Source organism: Schistocerca nitens, chromosome 6, assembly GCF_023898315.1.
Source record: "Schistocerca nitens isolate TAMUIC-IGC-003100 chromosome 6, iqSchNite1.1, whole genome shotgun sequence".
Classification (NCBI taxonomy): Eukaryota; Metazoa; Arthropoda; class Insecta; order Orthoptera; family Acrididae; genus Schistocerca; species Schistocerca nitens.
In genome coordinates, this window is record NC_064619.1 from 597,363,227 (window position 1) to 597,378,579 (window position 15,353).

Below are 15,353 nucleotides of genomic sequence, written 5' to 3' on the forward strand. Positions count from 1 at the left end.
GTACACTTTTACCTTAGCGTATTGGTGCAGATCAGGATCGTAAATTTGCCATCACACTGTGCCCTGGATATTTTCGGCAGGCTAAAACCTAACAGTGCTGACAGTAACAAATTTTCCAATACCCCTACTCTGTACGGTTTTACATAGAACAGCTACTAAAGCAGAAGAACTACTGCCGTACGTACCCCTAGGAGCACCCCATGCTTTCGCAGTGTTCCTAAATTTTCTTTCAATATGACTCTTCATTACCACAACTCTGCCTCAGTACACTTTTACCTTAGCGTATTGGTGCAGACCAGGATCGTAAATTTGCCATCACACTGTGCCCTGGATATTTTCGGCAGGCTAAAACCTAACAGTGCTGACAGTAACAAATTTTCCAATACCCCTACTATTGCCGTACGTACCCCTAGGAGCACCCCATGCTTTCGCAGTGTTCCTAAATTTTCCGTCAATATGACTCTTCATTACCACAACTCTGCCTCAGTACACTTTTACCTTAGCGTATTGGTGCAGACCAGGATCGTAAATTTGCCATCACACTGTGCCCTACTATGTACAGTTTTATATAGAACAGCTACTAAAGCAGAAGAGCTACTGCCGTACGTACCCCTAGGAGCACCCCATGCTTTCGCAGTGTTCCTAAATTTTCTTGCAATATGACTCTTCATTACCACAACTCTGCCTCAGTACACTTTTACCTTAGCGTATTGGTGCAGACCAGGATCGTAAATTTGCCATCACACTGTGCCCTGGATATTTTCGGCAGGCTAAAACCTAACAGTGCTGACAGTAACAAATTTTCCAATACCCCTACTCTGTACGGTTTTACATAGAACAGCTACTAAAGCAGAAGAACTACTGCCGTACGTACCCCTAGGAGCACCCCATGCTTTCGCAGTGTTCCTAAATTTTCTTTCAATATGACTCTTCATTACCACAACTCTGCCTCAGTACACTTTTACCTTAGCGTATTGGTGCAGACCAGGATCGTAAATTTGCCATCACACTGTGCCCTGGATATTTTCGGCAGGCTAAAACCTAACAGTGCTGACAGTAACAAATTTTCCAATACCCCTACTATTGCCGTACGTACCCCTAGGAGCACCCCATGCTTTCGCAGTGTTCCTAAATTTTCCGTCAATATGACTCTTCATTACCACAACTCTGCCTCAGTACACTTTTACCTTAGCGTATTGGTGCAGACCAGGATCGTAAATTTGCCATCACACTGTGCCCTACTATGTACAGTTTTATATAGAACAGCTACTAAAGCAGAAGAGCTACTGCCGTACGTACCCCTAGGAGCACCCCATGCTTTCGCAGTGTTCCTAAATTTTCTTGCAATATGACTCTTCATTACCACAACTCTGCCTCAGTACACTTTTACCTTAGCGTATTGGTGCAGACCAGGATCGTAAATTTGCCATCACACTGTGCCCTGGATATTTTCGGCAGGCTAAAACCTAACAGTGCTGACAGTAACAAATTTTCCAATACCCCTACTCTGTACGGTTTTACATAGAACAGCTACTAAAGCAGAAGAGCTACTGCCGTACGTACCCCTAGGAGCACCCCATGCTTTCGCAGTGTTCCTAAATTTTCTTTCAATATGACTCTTCATTACCACAACTCTGCCTCAGTACACTTTTACCTTAGCGTATTGGTGCAGACCGGGATCGTAAATTTGCCATCACACTGTGCTTTACTATGTACAGTTTTATATAGAACAGCTACTAAAGCAGAAGAGCTACTGCCGTACGTACCCCTAGGAGCACCCCATGCTTTCGCAGTGTTCCTAAATTTTCTTGCAATATGACTCTTCATTACCACAACTCTGCCTCAGTACACTTTTACCTTAGCGTATTGGTGCAGACCAGGATCGTAAATTTGCCATCACATTGTGCCCTGGATATTTTCGGCAGGCTAAAACCTAACAGTGCTGACAGTAACAAATTTTCCAATACCCCTACTCTGTACGGTTTTACATAGAACAGCTACTAAAGCAGAAGAACTACTGCCGTACGTACCCCTAGGAGCACCCCATGCTTTCGCAGTGTTCCTAAATTTTCCTTCAATATGACTCTTCATTACCACAACTCTGCCTCAGTACACTTTTACCTTAGCGTATTGGTGCAGACCAGGATCGTAAATTTGGCAGCACACTGTGCCCTGGATATTTTCGGCAGGCTAAAACCTAACAGTGCTGACAGTAACAAATTTTCCAATACCCCTACTCTGTACGGTTTTACATAGAACAGCTACTAAAGCAGAAGAACTACTGCCGTACGTACCCCTAGGAGCAACCCATGCTTTCGCAGTGTTCCTAAATTTTCTTTCAATATGACTCTACATTACCACAACTCTGCCTCAGTACACTTTTACCTTAGCGTATTGGTGCAGACCAGGATCGTAAATTTGCCATCACACTGTGCCCTGGATATTTTCGGCAGGCTAAAATCTAACAGTGCTGACAGTAACAAATTTTCCAATACCCCTACTCTGTACGGTTTTACATAGAACAGCTACTAAAGCAGAAGAACTACTGCCGTACGTACCCCAAGGAGCACCCCATGCTTTCGCAGTGTTCCTAAATTTTCTTTATATATGACTCTTCATTACCACAACTCTGCCTCAGTACACTTTTACCTTAGCGTATTGGTGCAGACCAGGATCGTAAATTTGCCATCACACTGTGCCCTGGATATTTTCGGCAGGCTAAAACCTAACAGTGCTGACAGTAACAAATTTTCCAATACCCCTACTCTGTACGGTTTTACATAGAACAGCTACTAAAGCAGAAGAACTACTGCCGTACGTACCCCTAGGAGCACCCCATGCTTTCGCAGTGTTCCTAAATTTTCTTTCAATATGACTCTTCATTACCACAACTCTGCCTCAGTACACTTTTACCTTAGCGTATTGGTGCAGACCAGGATCGTAAATTTGCCATCACACTGTGCCCTGGATATTTTCGGCAGGGTAAAACCTAACAGTGCTGACAGTAACAAATTTTCCAATACCCCTACTCTGTACGGTTTTACATAGAACAGCTACTAAAGCAGAAGAACTACTGCCGTACGTACCCCTAGGAGCACCCCATGCTTTCGCAGTGTTCCTAAATTTTCTTTCAATATGACTCTACATTACCACAACTCTGCCTCAGTACACTTTTACCTTAGCGTATTGGTGCAGACCAGGATCGTAAATTTGCCATCACACTGTGCCCTGGATATTTTCGGCAGGCTAAAACCTAACAGTGCTGACAGTAACAAATTTTCCAATACCCCTACTCTGTACGGTTTTACATAGAACAGCTACTAAAGCAGAAGAACTACTGCCGTACGTACCCCTAGGAGCACCCCATGCTTTCGCAGTGTTCCTAAATTTTCTTTCAATATGACTCTTCATTACCACAACTCTGCCTCAGTACACTTTTACCTTAGCGTATTGGTGCAGACCAGGATCGTAAATTTGCCATCACACTGTGCCCTGGATATTTTCGGCAGGGTAAAACCTAACAGTGCTGACAGTAACAAATTTTCCAATACCCCTACTCTGTACAGTTTTATATAGAACAGCTACTAAAGCAGAAGAACTACTGCCGTACGTACCCCTAGGAGCAACCCATGCTTTCGCAGTGTTCCTAAATTTTCTTTCAATATGACTCTACATTACCACAACTCTGCCTCAGTACACTTTTACCTTAGCGTATTGGTGCAGACCAGGATCGTAAATTTGCCATCACACTGTGCCGTGGATATTTTCGGCAGGCTAAAACCTAACAGTGCTGACAGTAACAAATTTTCCAATACCCCTACTCTGTACGGTTTTACATAGAACAGCTACTAAAGCAGAAGAACTACTGCCGTACGTACCCCTAGGAGCACCCCATGCTTTCGCAGTGTTCCTAAATTTTCTTTCAATATGACTCTTCATTACCACAACTCTGCCTCAGTCCACATTTACCTTAGCGTATTGGTGCAGACCAGGATCGTAAATTTGCCATCACACTGTGCCCTGGATATTTTCGGCAGGGTAAAACCTAACAGTGCTGACAGTAACAAATTTTCCAATACCCCTACTCTGTACGGTTTTACATAGAACAGCTACTAAAGCAGAAGAACTACTGCCGTACGTACCCCTAGGAGCACCCCATGCTTTCGCAGTGTTCCTAAATTTTCTTTCAATGTGACTCTTCATTACCACAACTCTGCCTCAGTACACTTTTACCTTAGCGTATTGGTGCAGACCAGGATCGTAAATTTGCCATCACACTGTGCCCTGGATATTTTCGGCAGGCTAAAACCTAACAGTGCTGACAGTAACAAATTTTCCAATACCCCTACTCTGTACGGTTTTACATAGAACAGCTACTAAAGCAGAAGAACTACTGCCGTACGTACCCCTAGGAGCACCCCATGCTTTCGCAGTGTTCCTAAATTTTCTTTCAATATGACTCTTCATTACCACAACTCTGCCTCAGTACACTTTTACCTTAGCGTATTGGTGCAGACCAGGATCGTAAATTTGCCATCACACTGTGCCCTGGATATTTTCGGCAGGGTAAAACCTAACAGTGCTGACAGTAACAAATTTTCCAATACCCCTACTCTGTACGGTTTTACATAGAACAGCTACTAAAGCAGAAGAACTACTGCCGTACGTACCCCTAGGAGCACCCCATGCTTTCGCAGTGTTCCTAAATTTTCTTTCAATATGACTCTACATTACCACAACTCTGCCTCAGTACACTTTTACCTTAGCGTATTGGTGCAGACCAGGATCGTAAATTTGCCATCACACTGTGCCCTGGATATTTTCGGCAGGCTAAAACCTAACAGTGCTGACAGTAACAAATTTTCCAATACCCCTACTCTGTACGGTTTTACATAGAACAGCTACTAAAGCAGAAGAACTACTGCCGTACGTACCCCTAGGAGCACCCCATGCTTTCGCAGTGTTCCTAAATTTTCTTTCAATATGACTCTTCATTACCACAACTCTGCCTCAGTACACTTTTACCTTAGCGTATTGGTGCAGACCAGGATCGTAAATTTGCCATCACACTGTGCCCTGGATATTTTCGGCAGGGTAAAACCTAACAGTGCTGACAGTAACAAATTTTCCAATACCCCTACTCTGTACAGTTTTATATAGAACAGCTACTAAAGCAGAAGAACTACTGCCGTACGTACCCCTAGGAGCAACCCATGCTTTCGCAGTGTTCCTAAATTTTCTTTCAATATGACTCTTCATTACCACAACTCTGCCTCAGTCCACATTTACCTTAGCGTATTGGTGCAGACCAGGATCGTAAATTTGCCATCACACTGTGCCCTGGATATTTTCGGCAGGGTAAAACCTAACAGTGCTGACAGTAACAAATTTTCCAATACCCCTACTCTGTACGGTTTTACATAGAACAGCTACTAAAGCAGAAGAACTACTGCCGTACGTACCCCTAGGAGCACCCCATGCTTTCGCAGTGTTCCTAAATTTTCTTTCAATGTGACTCTTCATTACCACAACTCTGCCTCAGTACACTTTTACCTTAGCGTATTGGTGCAGACCAGGATCGTAAATTTGCCATCACACTGTGCCCTGGATATTTTCGGCAGGCTAAAACCTAACAGTGCTGACAGTAACAAATTTTCCAATACCCCTACTCTGTACGGTTTTACATAGAACAGCTACTAAAGCAGAAGAACTACTGCCGTACGTACCCCTAGGAGCACCCCATGCTTTCGCAGTGTTCCTAAATTTTCTTTCAATATGACTCTTCATTACCACAACTCTGCCTCAGTCCACATTTACCTTAGCGTATTGGTGCAGACCAGGATCGTAAATTTGCCATCACACTGTGCCCTGGATATTTTCGGCAGGGTAAAACCTAACAGTGCTGACAGTAACAAATTTTCCAATACCCCTACTCTGTACGGTTTTACATAGAACAGCTACTAAAGCAGAAGAACTACTGCCGTACGTACCCCTAGGAGCACCCCATGCTTTCGCAGTGTTCCTAAATTTTCTTTCAATGTGACTCTTCATTACCACAACTCTGCCTCAGTACACTTTTACCTTAGCGTATTGGTGCAGACCAGGATCGTAAATTTGCCATCACACTGTGCCGTGGATATTTTCGGCAGGCTAAAACCTAACAGTGCTGACAGTAACAAATTTTCCAATACCCCTACTCTGTACGGTTTTACATAGAACAGCTACTAAAGCAGAAGAACTACTGCCGTACGTACCCCTAGGAGCACCCCATGCTTTCGCAGTGTTCCTAAATTTTCTTTCAATATGACTCTTCATTACCACAACTCTGCCTCAGTACACTTTTACCTTAGCGTATTGGTTCAGACCAGGATCGTAAATTTGCCATCACACTGTGCCCTGGATATTTTCGGCAGGCTAAAACCTAACAGTGCTGACAGTAACAAATTTTCCAATACCCCTACTCTGTACGGTTTTACATAGAACAGCTACTAAAGCAGAAGAACTACTGCCGTACGTACCCCTAGGAGCACCCCATGCTTTCGCAGTGTTCCTAAATTTTCTTTCAATATGACTCTTCATTACCACAACTCTGCCTCAGTACACTTTTACCTTAGCGTATTGGTGCAGACCAGGATCGTAAATTTGCCATCACACTGTGCCCTGGATATTTTCGGCAGGCTAAAACCTAACAGTGCTGACAGTAACAAATTTTCCAATACCCCTACTCTGTACGGTTTTACATAGAACAGCTACTAAAGCAGAAGAGCTACTGCCGTACGTACCCCTAGGAGCACCCGATGCTTTCGCAGTGTTCCTAAATTTTCTTTCAATATGACTCTTCATTACCACAACTCTGCCTCAGTACACTTTTACCTTAGCGTATTGGTGCAGACCAGGATCGTAAATTTGCCATCACACTGTGCCATCGTTTCATCTTGATTTATCTGACGTTCACAACTTCTAATCGCAAAGAAATCATCGGACATATCAGTCACTGGGCTTGTTACTTTCATTTCTAGAGTGGAGACTTCGGAGCAGTGGTGCAGTTGAAACCTGAAAAAACTGCAAGCGGATGGCGAATGATGTGCCACGTCGGCTTAGAAGCCCACTTTTCATGTCACGACAGGTAAGCGTGTTGTTTCCGGGTGGTATCAGAGCATGCCAATGCGCCGAGCGTATTACCTCGGCACTCGTCTTAGCTATTGCCGTCGTTTTTAGATTTTTGTGGAATAATACGCACCTGGCTAGCGACCTGCGCGCCCCCTGTTGTCCAAGCATGGCAGGTACCGATCTGCTCCATACAGTTACATCTGCGCTTATATTCCAGAAGCTAAGTGCTGTCTAAAGCAAACAGTACTTCTTGTACGACTGCAACTTCCCGCTTCCCTGTTGCATTCGCAAAAGGCGGGACGTTGACCAGCAGTCGTCTAACCGAACAACAATGGATCTTTCTGCCTATATATGTGCAAAGCATTGTATTTGATTATGTTGGAGGTCAACTGGGAGTCCTGTGCGAATTGTCGACCCTACAGAGATCTCATAGTATTTCATTATGACTTTTTTTTCACGTTGTTACTTCCCTGCGCAGAACACTGTGTTCTGCCAACAACATCAACAACCCAGAATGCATCGCTGAGTCTGCTTCGGAGTATGTGCGCAGTCCACCGCACAATGAAGGATTCAGTAAGGAAACAGCGCCTTAGGCTGTGTCTAAGGGATTTCTCCTCAATTTCTTTCTTCTCCCACTATGTAAGCATAAGAGCTTCTGGAAATTTTGGAAAGTAGGAGAGATGTACAAGCAGAAGTAAAGCTGTGAAGGCGAATTCATGAGTTCGGCGGCGACAGCGTTGCCCACGAAACTAAACGTTCCAAGTTATCTACCTCAAGCAACTTAAAACATTATGAAAATAACTATTCATCAGTTCATTTATTCAGGGTCTAATAAAACCATACCAACTTCGATGGACAATGTGTGGAGCAGCTCATCTGTTACCGTCATTCGTATAAGACTAGTTACGAGTTCGGTACAAGTTGAGAGTTCAGCGCACATCACGAACTTCCGACTAACAGTCTTTACACAAAGAATGAACATTGTGAAAGACTGCAAATCCGTGAATAAGGCCCACGTCCGTCACACCACAAAGAGAAATTCAGCCACAGCCAAATACGAAACATACTCCGAGCTCACAGTTAAGGTGGTCAACAAGAGGGCATCCGGCGGGTTGGTTGTATGTATGTAGACTGGAAAGGGCACCGGCTTGTCTTCGCTGCGTAGACAGCTTTACCACGCTTTGTGATTTGGAGGGGGGGGGGGGGCGCAAGAGGAGAAGAGGCGGGGGGGGGGGGCGGAGGAGGAGAGCTAGTCTCCCGCCCGTTGCAGTGTGATCCTGAAGCACACTCCATTGACATAAGGCAGAAAAACCATTCAGTGTTTCTTCTGGCTGTTCTTGAGGTTTACTGAGTTCTTTGAAATTCATTGCGAATCTGGCAGAATGTAGCTCTAAATTTTCTTCTTTGCTGCAAAATAAGGAAATGAACTTTTGCTCATGGTCTTTCGGTAGCGTTCTTGCTTCCCGCGCACGGGGTTCCGGGTTCGATTCCCGGCGTGGTCAGGGTTTTTCCCTGCCTCAGGATGACTGCGTGTTGTTCTGTCGTCTTCGTGATCATCATTCATCCCCATTACGGTCGGAGGAAGGCAATGGCAAACCATCTCCGCTACAAACTTGCCTAGGCGGCGGTGCGGGCCTCATCATCATCAATCTCTATCTTTAGATCAATGTTTTCCAAACTTTTCCTCATGGCGTCACCCTTCTAATATTTACGATTTCACAAGACTCCCGTTCATTAATATTAATAAAAGCGATTCTGTTGTAACAACCGATATTTCAATGAAATAATAATTTTGATACAGGGCGAGTCAAAAAGGATTTTACAACAATGATATAGAATCGGTAGATGCATCATTTTGTAGCAAAGAGCCTCAAGTTCGATTCATGTAGTACATCAGTACCTCATTCCGCCACCAGGAGCGCCAGTGTAATGTACATTTAAAATGGCTAATTCCGCTGGTGCGGAGTGTGCTCCCTGTGGGTTTTGGTTTCATGAGACGAACTCGGCAACAACTGTTCAGCTTAAATTACGTACTGAATACGCTAAACAAACTCCAAGCAGGCCTACAATTTACTCTTGGCAGAAGCACTTTGTTGAGACAGATTGTTCACTGCGAAATGACAAATGACCACGTCGCCTGCGAGTATATGGTTATGCGAGACTGACTGTTGTGGTTGGCAGGAGAGCCAACACCGGGTTACAAGAGGAAGCCGAAAGGCACGCGTTTTAGTTCACGCAGGCTGGCGTGAGGTCTGGAACAGGACAGGGAAAGTAGACTTTAGAAAAAACGGACGTAGCTGGTGGAATACTTAACTTTAATCCATAAATGGTGAACGTCGGTCTTGACGGTACAATATTACAGCAGCAATAGTAAGTGGTACTGGCGCCTTGCTAGGTCGTAGCAAATGACGTAGCTGAAGGCTATGCTAACTATCGTCTCGGCAAATGAGAGCGTATTTTGTCAGTGAACCATCGCTAGCAAAGTCGGTTGTACAACTGGGGCGAGTGCTAGGAAGTCTCTCTAGACATGCCGTGTGGCGGCGCTCGGTCTGCAATCACTGATAGTGGCGACACGCTGGTCGGACGTATACTAACGGACCGCGGCCGATTTAAAGGCTACCACCTAGCAAGTGTGGTGTCTCGCGGTGACACCACACTGACATTCCGCAATAAAACTGCGTAGACATTTATACGTGAAACCATACAGATTCACAATGGCGCAGCACATTAGCGATGCAGATAAGGTTGCTCGTGGGGAATTCTGCGCGGAAGTGTTGCATCGGATAGAGAGCGACGAGACATTACTGAACACATTAATCTGCGGTCATGAGTAACATTTCATGTCAGTGTCGTGGTGAACACCTACAAGTGTAGAATATGAGACAAGGAAAATTCACATGCAACCCTGGAATACGTTCGTGAAAGCTCCAAAGTTAATGTGTTTTGCGCCCCTAGGAAACTGAAAGTGTACAGCCCTTTCCTCATGACCGAGTGAGTTGGCGCAGTGGCTAGCACACTGGACTCGCATTCGAGAGAATGACGGTTCAAACCCGTATCCGGCAGTCCTGATTTAGAGTTTCCTTGATTTCCCTAAATTCCGGGATGGCTCCTTGGAAAGGGTACAGCCGACTTCCTTCCCCATCCTTCCCTAATCCGATGGTCCCTATGACCTAGCTGCTTGGTCCCCTCCAACAGATCAACCAACCAATCTTCTTCATGGAGAAAACTGTCACTGGTGTTGTGAGTGCGGATATGCGTGAAAACATTTTAAATTTCACAGGTCGATGAAGATGACCGAGATAGGATCGTTTATTGTCAGCAAGACGGTGCGACCAACTCGTTTCCTCACAGAAGTTCGAGGTTTCCTCGATAATCGCCTCCCAGGTCGGTAGACTGGCCTCGAAGGAGCAATCACATGGCCACCTCGCTCCCCTATCCTGATACCATTGGACTTCTTTCTCTGGGGTTTCGTTAAAGACCGTGTGTTTATTTCTACACTACTAAACAATTTAGCCGACCTGAGAAATCGAATCTACTGCGCCACTGAAAGGAGAGTGGAAAGAAATTGATTACTGGGCGGGATGTTTACCGCGTCACAAATGGTAGTCACATGGAACCAAAATGACGACTGACACTCTTATGTGAAACTTATTGTTTGCTACAAATTGACATATCTACCGATTATGTAGATTTCTGTATCATTCCAAAGTTATAAAGTCCATCTTCACTCACCCTATATTTCATTTTTAAGCACAAAATTTCGCAGATAGAATACTTTCAAAAGTTATTATGAATTCCACGACTCATATGGGATTGACGAGCATTACAAATAAGTCTTATATTAGCTCAGTGCTGGACCAACTGTCACGGATTTCCTCATTCAACTTTCTCAAACTTCCACGTTAAACTGTTTGTGTATTGGTCATAAGAGAAAATGCAATTTCACACGAATATGTTGTAGAAAACTACAGCAAAACTTTGAATGCTCTTTAACTGAGGTAGAAGTAGGGTGACTGAATAGAAATCCTGAAGTTGCACAAATCTGTTTCTTAGTAGTTAAGTTTTAAAGTGCGGTTGTTCTCCAGGCCTGTCAGATCCTCTTCTTTATCAAGTCTAAGTTCCCAAATACTGGAAAGTGCGAAAGGATTTCTTTTCCAGTCACACTGATTTATATCTAGTGTTGGGAAATTTCCATCCTCTCTTTCAGTCCCACTAAATGATCAAGAATTGATGGATGTGTTTTGTTATTAACTGCACTTGTTTAATACGTGCTCTGGGGTTACACTGAACTAAGAGAAGGATGTTTTGTATTATTTTGTCACAAGTTTTCCTTTTGTTTCACGTTCTGAATTTACCTGTCTCGTGATACCCTTGATACTACTAAATGTTCCTAAGGGACCAAACTATACTTACACACTACTTAAACTAACTTAACACTAAGGACAACACTCACATCCATGCCCGAGGGAGGACTCGAACCTCTGGCGGGAGGGGCCGCACGATTAGTCACATGGCGCCTCTAACCGCACGGCCACTTGAAGAGTCTAACTGATTGTCTCTAAACTCCGCGCGGCTGATACTACTACACGAGATGTCAGGGCGTCGGGACACATTGTTTGAAAAGCTTTACTCTAGATTTTGGAGCCGCCATGTGAGGAAACCATTGTTTTTAGTCATATTTGGACAGATTCTGTTGCGATGGGTTGCCTTAAATGAATTAGGTTCTAATCAGATGATAATTGACATCATTCTTGCACGCGTAAAATGTAAAAATTGAAACACGTTTACAATCAAATCTTACCTTTTGTTATAAAATTTCTCCTTTGCGATGACTGTGGATCAGAACGTAGGTACATTCATGTACATAGTGCATGGGGGCTTAATTAAACAGAAAAGACTAATATTAATGAATAAATGCAATAATTTTACAAGCTGTGTGACCGGTTACGAATTCTCGTAACCGGTTGGCCCTGACTATTATTAGCACGCAATCTGACTGCCTAAAGTAAAAATAAAGAATGTCAAGGAATTTCCGTTAACACAATTGATTAATTAAGTCCCCTGCAACTATAAAAACTACGAAACAACAAAGCACAAGTGTAGCTGTTCTGTGTGTGGTAGTGTTACTCAACGTACATGTATCTGGCTTGGTTCTTTCTCAATACGACAAAATATTTTAAACGCCATTTACAATGAACTAACTGCAAAACCAGAAATACTATAATTGCACATAGAAACCAGAAATACTATAATTGCACATAGAAACCAGAATTACAAGTCTAATAAATGAACACGAGCCAGATGCTTTGTTGACTGTACCTGTGAGCAAGAGGGACTGTTATTAACGAAAACTCTGATACCTTTTTACATCATTATACATTGACGAAAATATTCCATAATCACCAGCTTCATAAATCAAATCCCATCTCCTTTCTCAACTATATTCTGACAATTGCATCTTCTTCGACCTATACATTACACCAACCGAACAGTACAACATTTCAGTCAACACTCAGATCGTCTACTCTCTCGCCAAACAGAACAACGACTGTCCTCAACATCCTCTGAACTACTACTGCGCCAGTGGAGGCAGCGGAATGATAATCTTTGGCGCAATCTCTGGCGCTGTGACTCAGTGTAGCCACCTTTCAATAGACAGAACCAGCCTAAAACTTGTGTTGAAATAGATTGTCGTTGGTAATACAAATCGAAGCACTGTTTAATAGAAACTCTTTCTCGTAACTCTGTTCGTTCTATAGAATACGCTGGTAGCACTATTCAAAGGCCGGCCGTGGTGGCCGTGCGGTTCTAGGCACTTCAGTCCGGAACCGCGTGACTGCTACGGTCGCAGGTTCGAATCTTGCCTCGGGCATGGATGTGTGTGATATCCTTAGGTTGGTTAGGTTTAAGTAGTTCTAAGTTCTAGGGGACTGATGACCTCAGATGTTGAGTCCCATAGTGCTCAGAGACATTTGAACCATTTGAACTATTCAAAGACAAAGTCCACAAACATATGCAAGGACCTACACATTAACTTGAAGAGTCTACCTGATTGTCTCTAAGTAGAGCACTTCCCCGCGAAAGGCAAAGGTCCCGAGTTCGAGTCTCGATCCGGTACACAGTTTTAATCTGCCAGGAAGTTTCTGATTGTCTCTAAACTCATTGCCGCCAGACATGGTACCCTTCTCGCTGCTTGACTAGACCATGGCATGATGTAGAACTGACTCCGTGTTTGTGCGTCGATCCGTTTCAAGACACGCCGCTGACTGTGGTGCGGAGAACTTCCATCGGTGAGGAACTTTGTGGTATCGACAGCAGACGCCAGTGCTACGTGTATAGACTATAACGCAGCTTCTCCACTCCTCTCGCCAAGGCGTGCCGAGTAGGGCCAAACAAAAATTTCTGTTACTCTCTGTCTAAACTGTCATTGGGCGCCCTTTTGTTCCAACCACGGTGAAAATCAAGACCCTTCATCTACGCCTACGTGATTACTCTGCTATTCACAATAAAGTGCCTGGCAGAGGGTTCAGTGAACCACCTTAAAGCTGTCTCTCAACCGTTCCACTCTCGAACGGAACGCGGGAAAAACGAGCACTTAAATTTTTCTGTGCGAGCCCTGATTGCTCTTATTTTATCGTCATTATCATTTCTACCTGTGTAGGTGGGTGCCAACAGAATGTTTTCGCAATCGGAGGAAAAAACGTGATTGAAATTTCATGAGAAGATCCTGTCGCAACGGAAAACGCCTTTGTTTTAATGATTACCACTCCAATTCACGTATCATGTCTGTGACACTATTTCCCCTATTTTGCGATACTACAAATCGAGCTGCCCTTCTTTGTACTTTTTGCACCGCAGTCTTCCACCATGCTATTGGGGTGCAGCAATGTTCGGTCTAGGTGATACAATTTCACGAACGTCTTGTGCTTGAGAATGTTCTAGGTTGTGTTGAGTAAGTCAAACCGATGTCGGCAGGTCTGGGTCTGGGCCTGGTGACGCCGTCCAACTTCCTGGCGGTGAAGACGTACTTCCGGAAGGCGCGCGGCCGCGCCGTGGGTCTGTCGCTGGCGGGCACCAACGCCGGCCAGATGGCGATGCCTCACGTGGTGCGGCTGCTGCTGGAGACGTTCGGCTTCAGCGGCGCCGTGCTGGTGATCGGCGGGCTCACCATGCACGGCTTCACCGGCGCGCTTCTCTTCCACCCGCTGGAGTGGCACGCCGCGCGCCAGCCTGTGCCGCAGGAGCTGGAGCCGCTCAAGGCCAACGGGAACAACAACAACGACGGCGACAAGAAGGAGGGGGAGAGGGAGCCCGACAAGAAGGACGGCCTGCTCTCCCCCAAGAGGCAGGGCCCGCGCCGCAACGCGTCCGCCGTGTCGCTGGCCAGCTCCAGCACCGGCGACGTCATCGACATCGAGATCGACGAGCGGAAGCGGCCGCAGCTCACCACCACGGTGGAGGAGGCCGGCGAGGAGGAGGCGCAGGAGACCAGCCCGGAGCCCAGTAAGACCCTCCAACGCTCTTCCCACTCTCTGCTCTTTTACTTTTGGAGGAGACTCTAGTGTTGGATCTAGTGTTCGGTTCTTTTGGAGAAAGATGTTCCACAAGCACACTTTGTTTATACAGAGTGTTACAGAAAGGTACGGCCAAACTTTCAGGAAACATTCCTCACACACAAATAAAGAAAAGATGTTATGTGGACATGTGTCCGGAAACGCTTAATTTCCATGTTAGAGCTCAGTTTTGTTTCGTCAGTATGTACTGTAATTCCTCAATTCACCGCCATGATTTCATACGGGATACTCTACCTGTGCTGCTAGAACATGTGCCTTTACAAGTACGACACAACATGCACGATGGAGCTCCTGCACATTTCAGTCAACAACTGATTCGGTGAACGATGGATTGGTACAGGCGGACCAATTCCATGGCCTCCACGCTCTCCTGACCTCAACCCTCTTGAGTTTCATTTATGGAGGCATTTGAGAGCTCTTGTCTACGCAACCCCGGTACCAAATGTAGAGACTCTGTGTGCTCGTATTGTGGACTGCTGTGATACAATACGCCATTCTCCAGGGCTGCATCAGCGCATCAGGGAGTCCATGCGACGGAGGGTGGATGCATGTATCTTCGCTAAAGGAGGACATTTTCAACATTTCCTGTAACAAAGTGTTTGAAGTCACGCTGGTACGTTCTGTTGCTGTGTGTTTCCATTCCATGATTAACGTGATTTGAAGAGAAGT

General features: G+C 44.9%; 1 protein-coding gene across 1 annotated transcript in view; it reads left to right on the top strand.

The window, feature by feature from the left end:
* Positions 1-15,353, top strand: part of LOC126262966 (monocarboxylate transporter 1-like) — a 278,318-nt gene that overhangs the window by 227,164 nt on the left and 35,801 nt on the right. The window contains exon 5 of the mRNA XM_049959916.1: positions 14,086-14,613. Within this exon, the coding sequence (XP_049815873.1) occupies positions 14,086-14,613 (528 nt within the window). The remainder of the gene's footprint in view (positions 1-14,085; positions 14,614-15,353) is intronic.